This window comes from Paroedura picta, chromosome 6 (assembly GCF_049243985.1).
Source record: "Paroedura picta isolate Pp20150507F chromosome 6, Ppicta_v3.0, whole genome shotgun sequence".
Taxonomy (NCBI): Eukaryota; Metazoa; Chordata; class Lepidosauria; order Squamata; family Gekkonidae; genus Paroedura; species Paroedura picta.
The window spans coordinates 98,015,158-98,033,588 of record NC_135374.1 but is presented as its reverse complement, the minus strand read 5'-3'; the positions used below and the strand labels follow the sequence as shown (position 1 = coordinate 98,033,588).

Sequence of the window (18,431 nt, the reverse complement as noted above, 5' to 3'; positions counted from 1 at the left end):
AGGAGGTGGTGAGCTCCCCCTCACTGGCAGTCTTCAAGCAAAGGTTGGATACACACTTTTCTTGGATGCTTTAGGATGCTTTGGGCTGATCCTGCGTTGAGCAGGGGATTGGACTAGATGGCCTGTATGGCCCCTTCCAACTCTATGATTCTGTGATTCTATGATTCTATTTCTGGTTCTCAGTTAATGAGCTACAGCAGCACAATGTGGAGTTATGGACTTAATGCATTTGTGTTTGGCTCACAGCTAGAGGCAGAAGGGACCAGTTATCCTTCATATCCAAGTCAGGGGATTCACTCTGGAGGCAAGGCCTTCTTTTCAGCACCTCCAGGAGCTTCGCCAGAACTTGGAGTCTGACTGCTTGTTTAGCTTGACCCAGAGCTTCCCAAATTTCAGTGACATGCCTGAAATGAAACAAACAAATGCACATGAATACAGGTGTTAACACTGCTGGTTTCTTTCTTTTGTGACTCTAGCATGGATGCCTGAAGTGTGCAAATCTGCAAAGGAATCAATAGAGCCGTCCTAAACAAAGCTATACCCTTCTTCTAAGCCCACTGACGTCAACAAACTTAGAAGGGCACAGCTCTGTTTAGGACTACACTGCAAAGGTTGTGTCCAATAGATCTGTAAAGTAGTTTGCCACTAAGAGTATTATTATACATAGTTTACCATCATGGTTTCAAACTTACCTTTTCAGTCATGAGGACTAGAAACCTAAGTAGTGTGATATGGAAGTTAGTGTCCAACTAGCATCTGGGAAACTCAGTTTCAAATCCCTGCTCCACTGGGTGACTGTGAGCCAGTCAAATATTCTTAGCCTAACCTACTTCATATAATTGCAAGGGGAAAAGGGAGGAGTGGTAGACCACTTTAGTTTCCAATGTGGAGTAAACATCAAGAGGTAAAAATGAAGTAAATCCATTTAATAATCTGGAACGCCTGCAGTCTAACAGCACTTCAAAACCTACACCTAAAACAGCCGAGAAAAGGCATTTGCCCAGTTCGTTTTTCTCTTGCGCAGTATTAATAACTATTTTCCCCATTCTTCTCCAACTTCCCTATTCTCTTCCTGAGTAGCATCTGCAGCCTGGCAGTTTTAACATTTTCTGAGCAAGAGGACAAACCATTTGGCACACTGCAGTATAAATAGCTGGCTGGAGGGATCAATTGAGTAATGTGGCAAGATACAAATGTAATAAATAAATAGTCATATGAATTCTGGTTGAATCTCATGCAATCTCTTGCATAACAGCAGAGTTCTCTTTTAACAACCATGAGGAATCCCATGTGGCCTGCACAGATCTCAGCTTCTTGAGCAAGTTTTTGTCTGGAAAATAGCATTTTGGTTGTTGCTTGTGCAGATGTATTTAGGGCGGTGGTCCCCAACCTGGCACCAGGCCGCGGCTCCCTCTTCCCGCCCCCCCCGCAGTAAGAAACTTCCCAGGCCACAAGCTTGCGGCCCGGCAAGGTTCTTACTGTGGGAGGGGGGGAGAGGGAAGCAGGGCCGCGCATGAGCACATGCGCCATGCGTGGCCAAAAACGCGCATGCGCAGCAAAAAACACCCATGTGTGGAACTTTCGCACATGCATGCATGCGCGAAAGTGCTCCGCATGCATATTTTCAGCTGTACATGGCGCATTGTGTGTGCACGGCTGCGCATGAGCTTTGTGCGGCCGGGCAATTGCCCTCCCTGCTGCCGCCGGTCCCCAACCTGAAAAAGGGACCAGTTATCCTTCATATCCAAGTCAGGGATGGGGTCCACTGATTTAGGTTGGGGTCCACTGATTTAGGGAATATCCTAGTGGGTCTAAGGAGAGCCAGCTTGGTACAGTGGTTAAGAGCAGCGGCTTCTAATCTGGAGTGCCAGGTTTGATTGGCTACTCCGCCACATGCAGCCAGCTGGGTGACCCTGGGCTAGACACAGTTCTCTTAAAGCTGTTCTCACACAGCAGTTCTTCCAGAGCTCTCTAAGTCCCACCTATCTCACAGGGTGTTAAGGGAGGGAAGGCAACTGTAAGCCACTTTGAGACTCCTTCAGGTAGTGAAAAGTGGTGTATAAAAACTAACTTTTCTTCTTTTTCATTAGGATACTTCAATACCCACAGTCTAAAGCTGCTAAACAAACAGTAGATGTCTGTGGTGGACACTTTATGGTTAGGTGATTCCTAGAGTGACGTGATGTCACTCCTGGCTTTTCCGTATAAGTCACGTCAGTTTTTAAAATTGATTAAAGCATTTTTATGCTGCCTTTCCAACTGATCAGTATCCACAGGGCACCAAATATAAAAAGTATTAAAACATGTAAGCAATTAAAATGCAATCAAAATGATAAAATAATTCAGTTAAAAGCACACAAACAACACTAGAAGGAGGGCCAGCCATCGTTACTGGGGGTACGGCAGAGGAAACAAAAAGGTCTTCACCTGGTACATATGATGCTGGCAATGCCATGCCCATCCCTGCAAGTTCAAGACTAATTGCACAAAGTATTAATCTGTTGCAAGATACTGTGACCATTGCTAACCAGGTCCCCTCTGTTGAGTGGGGCTGTGGGAAGGTATTTTATTCTGCTGCCTTCATGTATGTTTGTAGAGGGTTTTATGGTTTCATGGAGGTTTTAGTGTGTTCACAATTTTGTTACCTGCCATGAGCCAGCAACTGGAGCGGCGGGCTGTAAGTAAAATTATAAGTAAGAAAGTAAGAAAATAAATAAATAAGAAAGTAAATAAATAAGTAAGAAAGTAAATACATACATACATACATACATACATACATACATACATACATGGTTAGTTTCCTCTGGAGGGATGAAAGCAAGCTAGTATGGGCTGATATGGAGTACTAGTAAGAAAAAGGCTGAACTTGTGCCTCAGTTGCTTTAAGGCCCCTGACAGGAGAGGAACTGGATTTGTACTCTGCTTTTTACATCCTGTCAGTTGGAGTGGTTTCTCAGTGGAACAGGCTTCCTTGGGTGGTGGGTTCTCCATCATTAAATAGCCATCTGAAGGAGAGGCTTATTCTGTGAAGGTTCAAGGGGTGGCAGGTTACAGTGGATGAGCGATTGGGATGTGAGTGTCCAGCATAGTGCAGGGGGTTGGACTAGATGACCCAGGAGGTCCCTTCCAACTCTATGATTCTATAGAATCTCAAAGCAGTTTCCAAACACTTACCTTTCCTTTCCCCACCACACACCCCCTGTGAGGTAGGTAAGGCTGAGAGAACTGTGAGTGGCCCAAGGTCACCCGGCTGGCTGCATGTGAAGGAGTGGGGAATAAAACCTGCTTTTCCAGATTAGAGGCTGTTTCTCCTAACCACTACACCAAGCTGGCTCTTAAGCTGACAGAGAGTGCTAGTAAGACATTTTAAGTTACTTCCACTCCTGTCCCATGATGGGCTTGCCAGTCTCCTGTCAGGAGAGAGCAATTATTAATTCTGAAGGTTCAGTGATCACAGACTCCAAGTCTTCAGAACAGCTCTTTTTATTTAGCAACTCCAGCAACAGACTACAACTACTGAACAAAGAAAAACAGGCAAACTCATGCACCTTTATACCTTTCAGACAGTCCGCTGCTGCCTCTGATTGGCTCTAAGCAGAGCAATCCGATTGGCCCTAAGCAGGGCAACCGGATTGGCTCTAAGCAGAGCGATCAGGTTCCTTTGATTGGTAAGTTCCATGGCTGACATAAGCCCTCATTTGCATCAGTGGCCAAATAGCCACAGACATAACAGCAATCTCCTACTCTAAATGATTTGAGGAGGAGGGGGGAAAAAGAGGAAGGGAATTGGTGCTTTGACTACAGAGATTAGAAGAAATTCCTTGTCACCTAGAATCATAGAGCTGGAAGAGACCTCCATTGTTATCTAGTCCAACCTCCTGCACAATGCCAGAAACTCACAACTACATGCCCATCCACAGTGACCTCAATTCCATGCCCAGATGATGCCCCCCCCCAATCCAGAGCCTCTCCCCCTCCCACCCCCTCTAGGGCTGTCATTGGCCATTTAGGGTCCACATGACAGTATAGGGTCATAGCATGAAAAATATTTAACAACATTTTTAAAGAAATTAAAAATTAATTAACCCCCATTCAGGAACCCCTTCCAGGGCGTTCAAGAAAGCCTGGCTGAGAAAGCCTGCTTTATGGTTTGTAGAAAAAAATTTGATGAGCGATATGGCAGGCTAGGGAAAGGGCCACTTATATGCGCAAGAATTGAGGCAGGGAGCACCTTGCTTTGCAGAGGCAAAGTTCCACTCTCACCCCCCTGTAGTTTGAAGAGATAGGGGAGTTAAAAAAAATGATACCACTTTTGTCACACCCAGAATTCCCATAAACCAGCTGTCCCCAACTCCCAGTCTGTGGACTGGGACCGGTCTGTGGACCGGGACCGGTCTGTGGATCAGTTGGTACTGGGCCATGGCTCCTCCTCGTCCTCTTCCCCGGCAGCTGCCTCGGGGGCTGCCCTGCCACTCTGCCACCGGCTCACCTTTGGTGTTCTCCGGTGGCCGCCATGGCTGGGGATCCCCCTCGGCGTGGCACTGCGCAGCTGCTGCTGGCAGTGCCCCCTAGCGTGCGCCGGGAAGTCAGGGGTGCCAGCAGGAAAGCAAGCGTAGCAGGGGATCAGGCGATGGCATCCCTCGGCAAAAGACTACCCCCTCCCTGGGCCTCCCTGTCAAGCATTGACCGGTCCCTGGTGATATACAGGTTGGGGACCACTACCATAAACCATTTCCCCCTTCGCCCATTTCAAATTGGACTTAAGCCAAAAAGGTGACATCTGATACATAGAAGGATCGAACATGAATTTGTTGGCCCACTTAATTAATTATCCTGCAGAACTAATGATAAGCCACACACACACACGCCTTCCACATAGCTATTGTTCCCAGGGTTGCGATGCCACGCAATGGCTGTATCTATTTCCACAATAAGCTTTCTTGCTTGCATAAAAGATGCATGGAAGTGCCCAATGTAGAAGTGAAATATCTGTGTGGTGAGGAAAGTGGAAATCTCCCTTCCTTACTGCGGTTTTTGATATGCAGTAATAGCCATTTATCAAACCATTAAAAATTGCCGGGTATAGAGTTTGTTTGATGGAAACAGGTAATTTGGATAGTTACACGCAAGCCTCTAATTAAATGAACCACATCAGATAAAAGATTCATTTTAATTGTGTTAAATTTACTCCATAGAGAAAAAAATTGAATGCTTGCTCAGTATTTCAAATCTGGCTTAGCCTGTCTATATTAGCCCCTACAATTTCGTTAATTTGCCTTGGGATCTCAGTTCCTAAATACTTAATTTTCGCTTTTGGCTCTGGTTTGGAATAAACAAGTATTGCTGCACACTGAGCTTCCAAACCAAGGAACTCCGATTTACCCTGGAGTGACTTAATGATTTACGGGACCCATAGCACTAGAGCCAGTTCAAGGATTTGCAGGGCCCTAGCAGATTACAATTGCAACAGGAGCAGCTAGACTGGGGGTGGAGGGACCCCCCCCACACACACACAGTGGAAAGGGGGGTCAGTCCCAGTGTCCATAAAGAGGGAAAAGAGGAGAGGAGAGAGACTAAGGCCTTGATCAATGGGAGGAAAGGCACTACACAGGGGCCCCGGAAGCAAAGGGCCCGTAGCACGTCCTACATGGATAAACCAGCTCTGGATTTACCCCCAGTTGCCCAAGTAGACAGAGAAGGATCCTAACAGTCTGATGGTGCTTTGGAGTACAGGACTCTAGGCCATAAAGCATGCTGTAAATGTCCAGAGGATCTGGGTATGTTTTTAAATTGGTAATAGAGCTAGTAACTGCTATCAGAAGGAATGCAGGAGAGAATAGAGTAGACATGTTCCTGAGTCTGTAGTTGCCAGAAATGAACAAGAGATTGTTGGCTGGGGAGGCCGGGGGGGGGGGGCGGTATTTGGCCTCTGGCTTCCCAGCACCAATGGAGACAGAAAAGTTGCCATCTCTATCGGTTTGGTGGAAGTAAATGGCCTGTAATACAAGGGAGCAAGAGCATGCCTGTTGGATCAGGTGAAAAGCCCATTGTGTGTATTCTCCTGTTCTCCACAGTGGCAGCCAGATGTTCCCAGAAGGCCTCTACAAAGGCCAAAGAAGCCAAAGCTCTCCCCTGCGGTTCCTCCCCTCCCCTCCCCAGCTCTGGCATTCAGAGGGTGACTGCCTCTGAACATCACGAAGATTATTTATTGTATTTATTACTTGCCCTTTCTCTTTGGACATCATAATAAACCACGCAGAATAATAAAACAATCCATAGAATAAATAATTTAAACTCTAAGACCGTTTATGCACTGGGAACTTCATTGCCCCAGCTCTCGTGCAGGAGCACAGATCGGGGGCAGATGAGGCACCTTGCCCCAAATACTCCCCCATGTGGGTGCAGGAAGAGGTGGGGCAACCTGCCACAACTAAAACTCCAGCCTGCAGCCTGGCATGAAACCACCAGTGCATAAATGGTCTAAAACGTCTAAAAACAATTCCATCTGTAACTGCCCCTTCTGACTTTCAGGGGCAAGGAAGGAGGGAGCGGGCAGAGGAGGCTCCCTGGCCCTAAATGACTACATGTTATGGCTACACGAACTGCCTAATTCGTTTTTAAAGCCAGCCAAGTCTACGACCACTTCTCACTGCAGCAAACTTATTATTAATTCACTATTTCTAACCCACTTTTCTCCCAAATGGGTGTTGGAACATGCAAGATCTGTCGTGTGCATGAGTCAAAAGTTTATAAAGGATATCCTGCAGGGGGCACTGGAGGAGATGTGAAGTTTAGCATATTTAGATAGGCACTTCCAGACAATTTTCAAATAATCTCCTCCAGTGTCTCGATTGAATCAACTGAAGACTTCCTGATCCTTTGAGCACACTTCCTCCCTGTTTGCCTTCAGATGACGAAGCACAGTTAGTTAGACTAAGCTAGGACTCTCTCTTGCTCTCTTTAACAAAGCTGTTTCAGTTCTCAGTAAGGCTATTTACTCTTTAAGAAGCCTTTGCCAACAATATGGACCCACAGTGGCTTGCTTTGTTCCCATCACCTCCATTTTATCTTCACAACAACCCTGTGAGGAAGGTCAGGCAGAAAGTGTGTGACTGGCCCAAGATTCCATGCAAAAGTAAGGAATCAAACCTGGGTCTCCCCTATCCCTCCTAGTCTGAGACTTGCTAAACCACATTGGCTTTCATCACCGAATCACACTTTCAGTTAAGAGGTCCTTCCCTCTGTCCAAGTCTACAGCCCATCCAATTCATTGGATGACCATAAAATCTAGACTTGGGAGGAAAGGTGAAAACCTCCTTGTTATCCACTTCCTCTACCTGTTGGATTCAGGTGGGTAGCTGGATTGGTCTGAAGCAGCAGAACACAGTTTAAGCCCAGTGGCACCTTTATGACCAACAAAAATTAATTCTGGGTATAAAGATTTTGTGTGCATGCACACTTCTTCAGATACTTAATCTACTTGCATCATGTTTTCCCTTAGTTTCCCCCACAAACCCCCCCCCCAATTCCTTAGCCTTTCATCATAGGGAAGTGTTTCCAATACCTTGATTGCTTGGGATGCCCTTTTGTATACATTTTCTAGTACTACTATATAACGTTAGGGTCAGGTGGCAGGAAAATATGTATCTATGACATTCTGGTAAAGGCATGAAAATGAAGATGCTTTGAACATGTGGAATGGATCACATTGTTTTCATTTTGGCCCTTTCACTGCTCTATCGGAGAAACCAGACATTCCAGTAAAGACACTTCCCTGTATTCCTCTTTAAAAATACGGACAATACTTCTGTTCCTTACTTGTCACAGGGTAGTGAGAGCTTCAGAAGACTTGAGATCACTTCCTCTGTGTAGGTTTCAGCCAACAGGCAAACGGCCCCAATGGCTGCTTTCCTAGATACAGGGTCCTGGATAGCTTGCAAGTGGAAATAGATAATATCTATGATTTCTGGTACCTGAAAGAAAGGAACACAGATGAGGGATTGTGATGCATGAGTCTTCTACATGTTGCGTTCATCTGCGTTTGTGCTAAGGTTTCAGTGACTTGGGCACACCCTCCTGACCGGTTGCCAACACGACACGAGAACACTGCATGATCACCTGATGTTTAACCTTCAAAACAATAGACAATAGGGACTTGTGGCTAACATGATGTGGTTACCATGAGAATCTAACCTTTAAACAATCAGACAATAGAGGCTTGTGATTGACAATGTAGCTTCATACAGCCGCACAAGAAAGCAGCCTTGTGTAACTATGTGCCTGAGCAATTGTAAATCTTATGTTTCAATAAAACTGGCCTCCCAGAGGGATTGGGAGTGGGAGTTGGCTGGACCAGCTCTTTGTTTGTGTGCATCATTCCAACATCTACGTTTCCAAATTATAGTTCCCTTTCATATTTTTGGGTCCTGCAGGGTTGCCAGTCTCCAAAGGGGGTCCAGAGAGCTCCTGTAATTATGATAGCCAGGGTACAGGGATCAGCTTACCTAAAGAAAATGGTTACTTTGGAGTGTGATCTTAACAGCATAATAATGATAACAACAACAACAACAACAACAACAACAACTACTACTACTACTACTACTACTACTACTACTACTACTACTACTACTACTACTACTACTACTACTACTACTACTATTTAATCTGTTACTCGCCTCTCCCTGGAGGCTCGAGGTGAGTTACAGCAGATAAAAACCCCAATAAAATACATTAAAACCCACAAAAACACACAATTAAATCACAATAAATCAAGATGCAGCAAAAACAAACTTAAGCCTTAACTAAACCACTCCTCAATACCCCATCCTAGGGGCGGGGAGAAGAGGCTGCCGATTGATCTTTGCCACTGCTGCTATAAGGGGGGGGCTATAAAGGGGCCATTATACCCTGATGAGGATGTCCCTCCCTTCCCTCCCCAGGCTACAAATATCCAGGGATCCAGTTGGAGACCCTTTAGCTCTTTTCAGTCATTAGACTTTGGCACTCCTTGCTTTGGAGTCAATGGCTGTGCTTACATTCTCCTAACTTGTAAGCTCCTGTTTCTTTGGCATGTTTGTGTGTCTGTCCCGCATGGTTTTGCTCCCTCTAGCACATGCTGGCAGGGGCTCATGGGAATTGCAGTCCATGGACAGCTGGAGAACCACTGTTTGTTCACCCCTTCTCTAGGGATCTGCAGGGAGACATAAACCAGTGTAGTTCCAAACTGACCAATGGAGGCGGCAGAACACATGGAAATCACCCCCTTTCCCCAAGCAACAGGAACTCACAAATGAGGAAAATTAGAAAGTGGAAAAACCCAAGATTGCTTACTGGCTTGAAACGGCTTTAAATATGCACTATTTAATATGACGTATATCCATCTGATCCTGGTGTCGGATATTCCTTTACATATAACTCTGGCAAATCAACACTTCACCTACATATTTTCCCTCAACTGGAAAACATTTTTAAAATTGTAAAGCATTTTACATATGGTAATGGAAAAAGGAAACTAATTCCACATCTTTAGATTGTTGTCTCCCTTGAGAGGCCAATAAGCTAAGAGACCAGAATAAAACTGTTTGTTATAACCTTCAGAAAATGCACCAGTTTTTACAAATATCACCAAGATGCACAGAGCCTCTACGGGTATACAGACACCATTTCAGAGATCCATAGGAACTAAACCCCATATGTTCCTCATCTATTGCACCTTGGTCCTCAGTTTATTCCTTTGTTTTTTCAAGACTGAAGTTAGCATTGCTGCAGCAGCTTCAATATTAGTTCTGTCTGTATCCCGCAGACCAGCCACAGCTATAAGTATCTGACCTGTAACAGTGGTCACTTTATCAGCCTTATCAGATATCTGAAACAAAGAGTAAAGAGGAAATCATGTCCAGTACATGTTCGTTCATTCATTCATTCATTCATTCATTCATTCATTCATTCATTCATTCATTCATTCAATGTATTGGCCCTCACCTTACAAAATATTGGTGCCCATCCTCCTTAGGTCTGCCCAATCCTGTTGACCAAAGGTCCTCTAGGAGTTCTACCCTTGGTATTTAATTTCCAGGCACGCATCTCCCTGATCTGGATTTTCACTGTAGAATGTGTGGAGAAGTGAATTAAAGCTTCCTCTAGTGCCATTTTCCCAACCTGAAATGGCCTCTGGGAGCCACAATTTGCTCTGATGGGAGAACTTATGTATGTAAGCCAGCATGATGCAGTGGTTAAGAGGGGCAGATTTGAATCTGGAGAACTGCGTTTGATTCCCTCCACATGCAAATTGTGGGCTAGTCACAGTTCTCTGAGAGCTGATCTCAAAGAGCAGCTCTGTCAGAGCTCTCTCTGTCCAACCTATCTTACAGGGTTTCTACTGTGGGGTGAGGAAGGGAAAGGTGCTGGCAATTGACTTGGGACTCCTTTGGGTAGTGAAAAGCAGGGTTTTATAAACCAGTTCCTCTTTTTCTAGGCTGATGGGCTATACATGAGTTTTCCAGAGCAGGCAAAACAGCAGGACCCCAAATCTGTTTCGGATCATGAAACTGGCACAAGAGGGAGGGCTTCAGTGCACAGGCACTGCAAAGTAAATTCAGATTGGAAATACATATGCCTGGGAATTAAATTCTGAGCATGGAACTCCCGGAGTGCATTCGGTCAACAGGACCAGGGCAGACGTTCAAGGACACGAGGACTTTGTGATGTGCAGTTAGGCACTCTGGCAGCTTGAATGGCCCAAGGTCATCCAGCAGGATTCACGGCAGACCCTAATCTCATGCTGTTGTCACTGTATAATCTATAATTGCACGAGGCAAAGCACTGCTAGACAGGAGGAAATAATTTCTCGACTGAAGCCGAACTTGGAGTGTCTTAAACTGGTGGAAAACTTCAGTCTTCACTGATCAAAAGTCAGTCCATTTCATTATTTCTAACACAGGGCATTCAGATGTTACATTTATTGTAGAGTAGTGGCAAAAACGTTCTATTTCCCTTCATTGTGTGAAATGTATAGCTTAGATCACTTAGAATCTGATGGCAAAATGTGTAGAAAGAAAAGAGGTGGGGGGATTCTGGGAAAGGGGAGGGTGGGAGGGGATTTTATTGGGTTGTTTTCTTGTCAGACTGCAATGTATCTTAAGGAATGTTGTAAGCGGCGGTGAGTCAGGTGGTTAGGAATGGAGGCCTAGAAATGAAATAAAGATACAAGTCAAAGTGTAATTTCATATAAGGAGCTTAAAGCGGTTCTGGCTTCTGCTGGCTTGGGTATTACACACTGGCAAGAATGCTTGTTCATCTTTCTCTTTCACTTTGACAGCCATCAGGGATTGAGAGGAGCATAAAGACAATTTAAGCTTCAAGGAGGAGGAGAATTCAAGAATGGCCTCAGTACAGACCAAGAGAAGGTGGCAACAAAAAATGTAATCATAGACATGGGCCAACACAGAATTGGTGGCCTTTATGCCCACTGTAATCTATTAACTAAAGTGTGACTCACTCCATGTTGTACTTCAGCTATGATGAAGAATGGGTTAACATATGAAATGTGCTGTAAAAATAAATTTGTATTAAATAGAATCAGAACATTGGTCTATCAAGTTTGGTTGACTTCAGCCCTCAAAGTTCTTCTCTTGGGTCTTTCCCAGGAGTTGCTGTCTGTGAGCCTTTTCAGGCATGATCAAGTCTGTGACCTTTGACATGCCAACAATGTGCTCTCCTGCTGGATTACTCTTCCTCTACAATTTCAAGATTTGGAGCATAAGGAGGGAGGAGCATGGGGGGGGGGTGGAATAAATGCAGATTGTTTGTACCTCATTAAATTCTTCCTCCTCTGGAGCTGAAATGACATCTTGATATTCCTCCCAGAACTTGTCTTTTTCCTGTTTCTCCTTCAGGAGGAAATCCTCAAATTCTGATCCTGGATTGACAGTGGAGATTTTCTCTTGCACCCATGAATATTTTGCTTCAGCAGCAACAAACTTGCGAGCTGCATATGAATTTTTGTTCATCTCCTGGACAGGGTCTTCTTCGCCATCCTCAAAATAAGTCTGTGTAAACTTATCTAAAGTAACAATCTCTGGTTCTTTGTTGGATGTGGTATCTAGCCCCATGTACAGATCACAGGATTCTTCTAACTTTTCCTTTACAGCCATACTTGTTCTGTGGGTTATAAATAAAGCTTTTTTATTTTTACTGTAGGAAACCAATAGGTGAACATGGGGGTTATTTCGGAAAATCACAAGGCAAATGTCAGCTCTGTCACTAGTAATTAACAGGTAGTTATAGAAGCATATGATATAATAGTACTTCACGTTTCATTATCCTAGATCAGCCTTTCTAACCATTGAGAAACCCCCAAAACATTCCTCAGGCTTCAAGAAACCCCAGAAGTGGTGCAATCAGGCAGAATACAGATGGGAAGCACACTCACCCGGGGCCCCTCCTTTCCCATCCTCTCCAGGCCCATCATTGGTAATCTGGGGGGGGGGGAGGCAGGTTGACATGACCATGTATGGTCATATCACCTGAAAAATGTTTAACATTTTTTTAAAAAATGGCTGAGACTGGGGCACGGGGGGGGGAATTGTCTCCCTGAAAGATATGGCCCCACCCGGGTTCTCGGTCCTTCATCAGTCTCAGCTCTGTGGAAGGGGAGAGGGGTTGTGATCCTTGTCCAGGAAGCTTACTCCTACAGAGCTCTCCCAGCACCATCAATCTTGGGGTTAGAATGTGTCAGCCTAGGATGGGAGTCGGTCAAGAACTTGGCCATCTGGTTAGTGTACCGTTCACCCACTGTACTGCCAGGTGCCCTGTCGGGCCTGCTGGAAGCGGTGGCCGCCTGGGCATTACAGACTTCTGATTCTGGGGGATTTCAATGTCCATGTGGATTTGCCGTACCCAGGACTTGTTTCAGACCTGGTATCAGCCATGGCGACAGTAGAGTTCTCGCAATTTGTTGCTGGTACAACTCTTCAGGCTGGCCATACACTTGACTTGATCTTTGGTGCGGGGGTAGGGGTGGATCTGGTTGTGAGTAATCTCATCCCATGGTCAGGCCACCCTGCCCTGAAGGCCTGGCTGAGGGTGCCACCCACTCTCCATTTGTGCAACAGGCACATTTTAGCCTGCTTGTGAAGGCCTGCAAGACAGAGCTCTTCTGCTAGGTGTTTGGTTGAGGCTGGGCTAGATAGATTGGTTCCTTCCCAGTATAGGCCTCTATAGGCCCCTAGACCCGATATTGCCAGTAAGTCCCCCCCGAGTCGATGGTGACTGCTGCAGTAGGGTATGAGGGGATGGGATGGGGGAGTTTTTATAGATTGCTTTTTGTATATTGTTTTTTGCTACCAATATATTGGTTATATGTATTGGGTTTTGTGTGGATTTTTATTTTTTGATTGTAAACCACCATGAGCCGGCTCGGCTTGGAGTGGTGGTTAATAAATACAATTATAATTAAAAACAGTTTGTTACCCCTTGATGCCAACCAATAAAATGGGGTTAACATGGGGGAATACTCAATATAATGATGTCACATGTCATTCCTAGCTGCCTTTATATTATGGTTTGATTATTAGACCATCCTTCTTATACTCTTGTATGGTCTTAAAGGTGCTACTGGACTCTGATTTTATTGTACTACTTACTCTGTTGAGTTTAAGTCTCTAGGTCAAAACCATTGGGCTGGATTCCATGGGTCAGCTCAATACTGGTGTCTTCCTCTGGTGCAAGCAACATTCCTGATGCAAGAGCAGGAAACTTTTCTGCATCAAAGGAATTATTATTATTATTATTATTATTATTATTATTATTATTATTATTATTATTATTATTATTATTATTATTATCCACCACTCTCAGCCTAGGCTGGCTCACAACGGTTTACAACTAAAACTTTAACAATGCAATAAAACCCTTGATATACAATAACAGCAGCAAAAATCCAACATGTATCAATTCCCCCCAATAAGCTACCCTAGTTCAATGACCTCCCCGCCACACACCTGACACCCAGGTTGGTGGCTAGAAAGATGTAATGATGTCTATGATATCTAAGGGTATCTTGTGGTGGAGAATGGAGCCATGGGATCAAACACTGTTTTTATCCAAGGTGTTAATAAATGTTAAATCTTTGAATGAATAAATACACATCTCTCAAACATAGATGAAAAGAACTGTTACAGTAAAATGAAGAAACCACAGATCACACAAGTGTTATAATTACTTGGCCATGTCTGCTTTCTAAGGGGGGAAATGCATATTAGGAATGGCAAAAGCCAGCACTTCAGAACTGTCCTGTCAGCTAAGGTCTTTGTAAGGACCAAATGATCAAGCAAAGGCTGGTTACAGAAGAGACCATTTGATATGTCTAGCATCAGCAGAACCCTGACGGTCTAAAGGGAAGCATATAGAAGCAATTAATTTCACGGGTCTATCTACTTACAAGTCTGCATGCCAGTGTGATATTGGTTGTCTTCAGTTTTGGTGCTTCATTGGAATGTGGTAATGAAGATGTCACTGATGATCTGAGAGCAGGTCACAGTAGATTTCATTGTGTCACAGGTTTTACAGCTACCATGGTAACAGTAGTACTAGGACAGTCAGTGTTCCAATAGATGCCACAAGTTTGGTTGGGGTTACCAACTCAGGCAGATTTTTCCTCAGTGACAGGAGCTCAGAGTTGGAAGTAAGGCCAAAGAAGCAGTATTCCTTTGTAGCACAACGAATAATTCAGGTTGCTCGAACAATCGTCAGTTCGTCTCATGATCCCCCATGTGCAAGCAAGAAGGTGGTGGGGTTTCTGGCTGATTCAAGTGTCCATCAACCTATTCATGGCTGCTTGGGATGCAGCTTCACTGTATTCATGTGAAACCATGCCGTGCAGTGCAAATGGCTTTTTGTGCATAACTGCTTTTACACAGACTCGTTGCATCACTGCTTTGCCCAACAAATAAATCAGTCACAAATCATACAGGTTGGTCATCAAATGGAGGATAAAAGAATGACATATGCCTCTTTGGGTCTACAATGGAGAGAAAGGTGGGGTACAAATGAAGTAAATAAGTAATTATTGACAAGCATAAATAAATGCTTAAAAAAAGAAAATCCTCCTAATTGGTGTTTGTCAAAGTAGTCCCTGGTGATATTAAAGGTTGCCAATTGGTTCAGCCAGCATTGCTTCTGCATATGTGCGGTTTTTGCAGAACCCCATGTAAAACTGGAGAGCAAGCATGCTTGTTCAGCATCATCCGTTCATTTCGGACCGACACCTTCAAACATGGTAAGTTCGACCAACAAATTTGTGTCAAAATTCTCAGGTTCCATTGGAATAACTAAACAACTTCAAGAATGTAGAATCTCTTGGCCTGTAAACTACTGGAGAGAGAGAGAGGGATGGGGGGGGGGGAGAGAATTAAGTTAAAATATCTTTAGGGCAGCCTTTCTCAGCTTTTTTACCTTTGAGAAACCCCTGAAACCTTCTTCAGGCTTCAACAAACCCTGAAAGTAGCACAATCATGTAGAATATGGTTGGGAGGCATAGCTGTGTACATGTCACCTGGGGGTCTTCTCCTTCCCACCCCCTCCAATGCTCATCATCGGCCATTTGGGGGAGGAAGAGGTTGACAGGACCATATATAGTCATGTCACTCGATAAGTTTAACAATTTTAAAAATATATATATAAAATTAATTAACTCCCACCCATTCGGGAAACTCTTCCAGGGCGGTCAAGAAAGCCTGCTCTAGGGTTTGGGGAAGTGTGCGTAGTGGTTGCAGACTCCAAATAGGAATTCCAGAGGAAAATGAAAACGGCAATCTCAGGTTTGCATGTTTAAGGAGCATAACATTGAATGTTGAACCAGCTCTATAAATAGAGAAAAACAAACAAGCAAGCAAGCAACCTTGACAGGAATGTCAGTGTATAATAATGCTCTACATAAAGCTCGTCACAAACATCCATCTGGAGGGGGCTGATTAATTTTGACAGCACAGGTGCAGGTTTGAGGAAGGAGCCCAAATCAATAGACTTGATTAGTGCTCCAAGTCAACAAGATCAGCAGACCTCATGCTGAGAGATCACAATGATTTTCTGATATGTTTCTTCTGACACATATGTGATAGGTACCTCATTACTGTTCACTTTGTGCATTCCAACAAAATGTTTCCTACAAAAGGAGCCGGGGAGGGAGTGCATCGCATGGATGGAAAACTTGGTAGAGCATCTACAGGTGAAACAACCTCAAGATGCATCTGCCACATCTAATCCATATTTCTGTGGTTTTAGGATCAACTGGTGGGATATTGGCTCGGTGGTATTATTTATTCCCCCTGCAGGTGCTAAGGATTTCTACCCAACTTCCTTTCCTCCATCTTCCCAGGGCATCCCAAAATGCCCACCCTGTCCTGTTCCTGGCTGTTAGGAACATAATATTGTGGGGACATTTGGGCCACAGCCAAAGGGGAAGGTGATTAAAATCATTCTCCATGGGTGGAAATCCTTGATCAGAAATTCTCTTCAGTTCAGCTTTCTCATCCTTTCAGGGCTTTCTTAGAGCCAAACTAGATGTTACATTTTTTTCATGTGTTTTCACATATCCCTTGCAGTCACCTAGCAGCTGCATGGAGCTACTTCTAAAGAAACAATGCCACAGCGGGAAATATCATTGTCTCCCCTGCAAGCAGTTTTCTCATGAGAAAAATCATACGTGTGTGTGTGGGGGGGCTAAGTTGGAAAGTTTTGCCAGTCCATCTGCACAGAAACTGTACATGAAGCAGAAAAAATGGTGAAACAACCCCGCTCCCCCAGCATGATTTTCATAGAAGAAAACTTCTTCCTCGCATGGTGCCCTTTCAAGCCCATTCTTTAAAAAAGAAGCAGTTCCCTGCCATTCTTTAACAGTTCCGCAGGGCCTGAAAAAGGGAGCTCCTCTGCTGGGCATTTGGTTGTGGTCAACCTGAACCACCACTTCCCATGGGCTCTCCCCCTGAGCCTCCCTCCTACGGCACCCACTGCAGTTCCGCCCAACCCACTGGGCTATCAATATGCATTAATTTAATGTTCTCCATATTATTCTATTGTTCTACTATGTTTCTTGCTGTTATCACTGCAAATGAGTTATCTGTATCATTTCTGTTTCATGTGAAGCACCCTGAACCTTTGGGGATGATGGTATATAAACAAACAAACAAACAAAATGTGGCTGCGTGGAGCATGCGAAAAAGTGATGAAAAAGGTAACAACTTGGCTCAGAATGGCCATTAATGCTTGTCCTTTCTCAAACAAGCATCTGCAGCTACTTCAGTGTAGTTGAACTACTTCCCGCTTGTGCAGTGCAGAATTCTAATAGCAGTTTTAAAGCTGTCCTGCCTAACACTAAAAATTCTTCAGGACTCACACCGGACAATTCTAACATTGCAAAGATGCACATCTTTAGATGTCCTACAAATTTTAAAGGGAAAATGTATCACCAGAAACAGTCCTTAGTAATCTTAAAGTTAAGCATTAACCTTTTGCTGATGCAGATGACAACCTACCCCTGAATATCTCCTGCATTAAAAATTCTATCAGAGATTGCCATAAGTCAGTGCCAATTTGACAGAACTTCCCACCACCAGGGATACTTGAGCTCTGTTTGGCTCAAGTTCTGTTTTCCAGTCACCAACAGGGAACCAGTTTTTCATCAGGCGGGTTGCCTGTTATGGAGTAGCCTGTCGAGCGGGTTACTTTTGGTGTGTTCCAATAATGGAATCACTGGCATTTCATGTACACAAAACTCTCACACAGCCCAATGGGAGACCTGAGACTCCCACCCCAATCTGTCAGCGCCACATGCTGCACCAAAGCAAACTCCATCCCTGAAGGTGAAATCACCCTTGGAAACTGAGTGAAATGAGAATTGGGGGATTCTGCACACAGTGAGGCGTGCACACCTCTTGCCTGAGCTCACGCAAGCAGGGAGTAGATGCAACCCAATATGGTTTTCAAGATGCTGCTGGCTCTGCTCGCTGTTCTCTGTGTCCAAGATGATGATGAGAATAAGAAGCATTTCAATAACACTTCAGAGTGCTAGAAGCACTTTGCATATATCATCATCCTACAATACCTGTCAGAGTTGGCATGTCCATTTAACTTAAGTTTCTTGGTTAGCCAGTGTTTTGGAAGGCTGCTGGTGGCCAGGGGGAAGCAGAGCTGAGTCCCAGAAATGCTGCCAAATCCTCACCACCTAGGCACCCCAGCATCTATATGGAATGACAATGGGGGGTCAGCTCATTATATATATCCTCCTGTACTGCCATCAGTTTGTGGGGAAATGATTTGGGTTGGGCAACCATGGTTTGCACCACTCAGATGAGTGGCCCCTGCAGTACTGCTGGCTTGTAGCACTGAAGTGGCCACTCAGTTTGGTTTGCTCCAAGGCCTTTTTCACTTCATAG

At 44.5% G+C, this 18,431-nt stretch overlaps 1 protein-coding gene across 5 annotated transcripts in view; it reads right to left on the bottom strand.

The window, feature by feature from the left end:
- LOC143840746 (maestro heat-like repeat-containing protein family member 6) overlaps positions 1-14,706 on the bottom strand; it is a 49,218-nt gene extending 34,512 nt beyond the window's left edge. The window contains exons 1-7 of one of the 5 annotated variants that reach the window (XR_013232371.1): positions 14,441-14,685; positions 13,644-13,760; positions 11,811-12,159; positions 9,713-9,865; positions 7,819-7,973; positions 2,646-2,675; positions 245-404 (exon numbers count right to left, since the gene is read on the bottom strand). Coding sequence is in view for 4 of the 5 variants with exons in the window: in XM_077344271.1 (XP_077200386.1) it covers positions 245-404; positions 2,646-2,675; positions 7,819-7,973; positions 9,713-9,865; positions 11,811-12,152 (840 nt within the window). In the remaining variant the exon portion in view is untranslated. Of the gene's footprint in view, positions 1-244; positions 405-2,645; positions 2,676-7,818; positions 7,974-9,712; positions 9,866-11,810; positions 12,160-13,643; positions 13,761-14,440 lie in introns of all 5 variants that reach the window. The other 4 variants (XM_077344271.1, XM_077344275.1, XM_077344272.1 and 1 more) reach the window with 4 other exon arrangements.
- Positions 14,707-18,431: the final 3,725 nt, after the last annotated feature.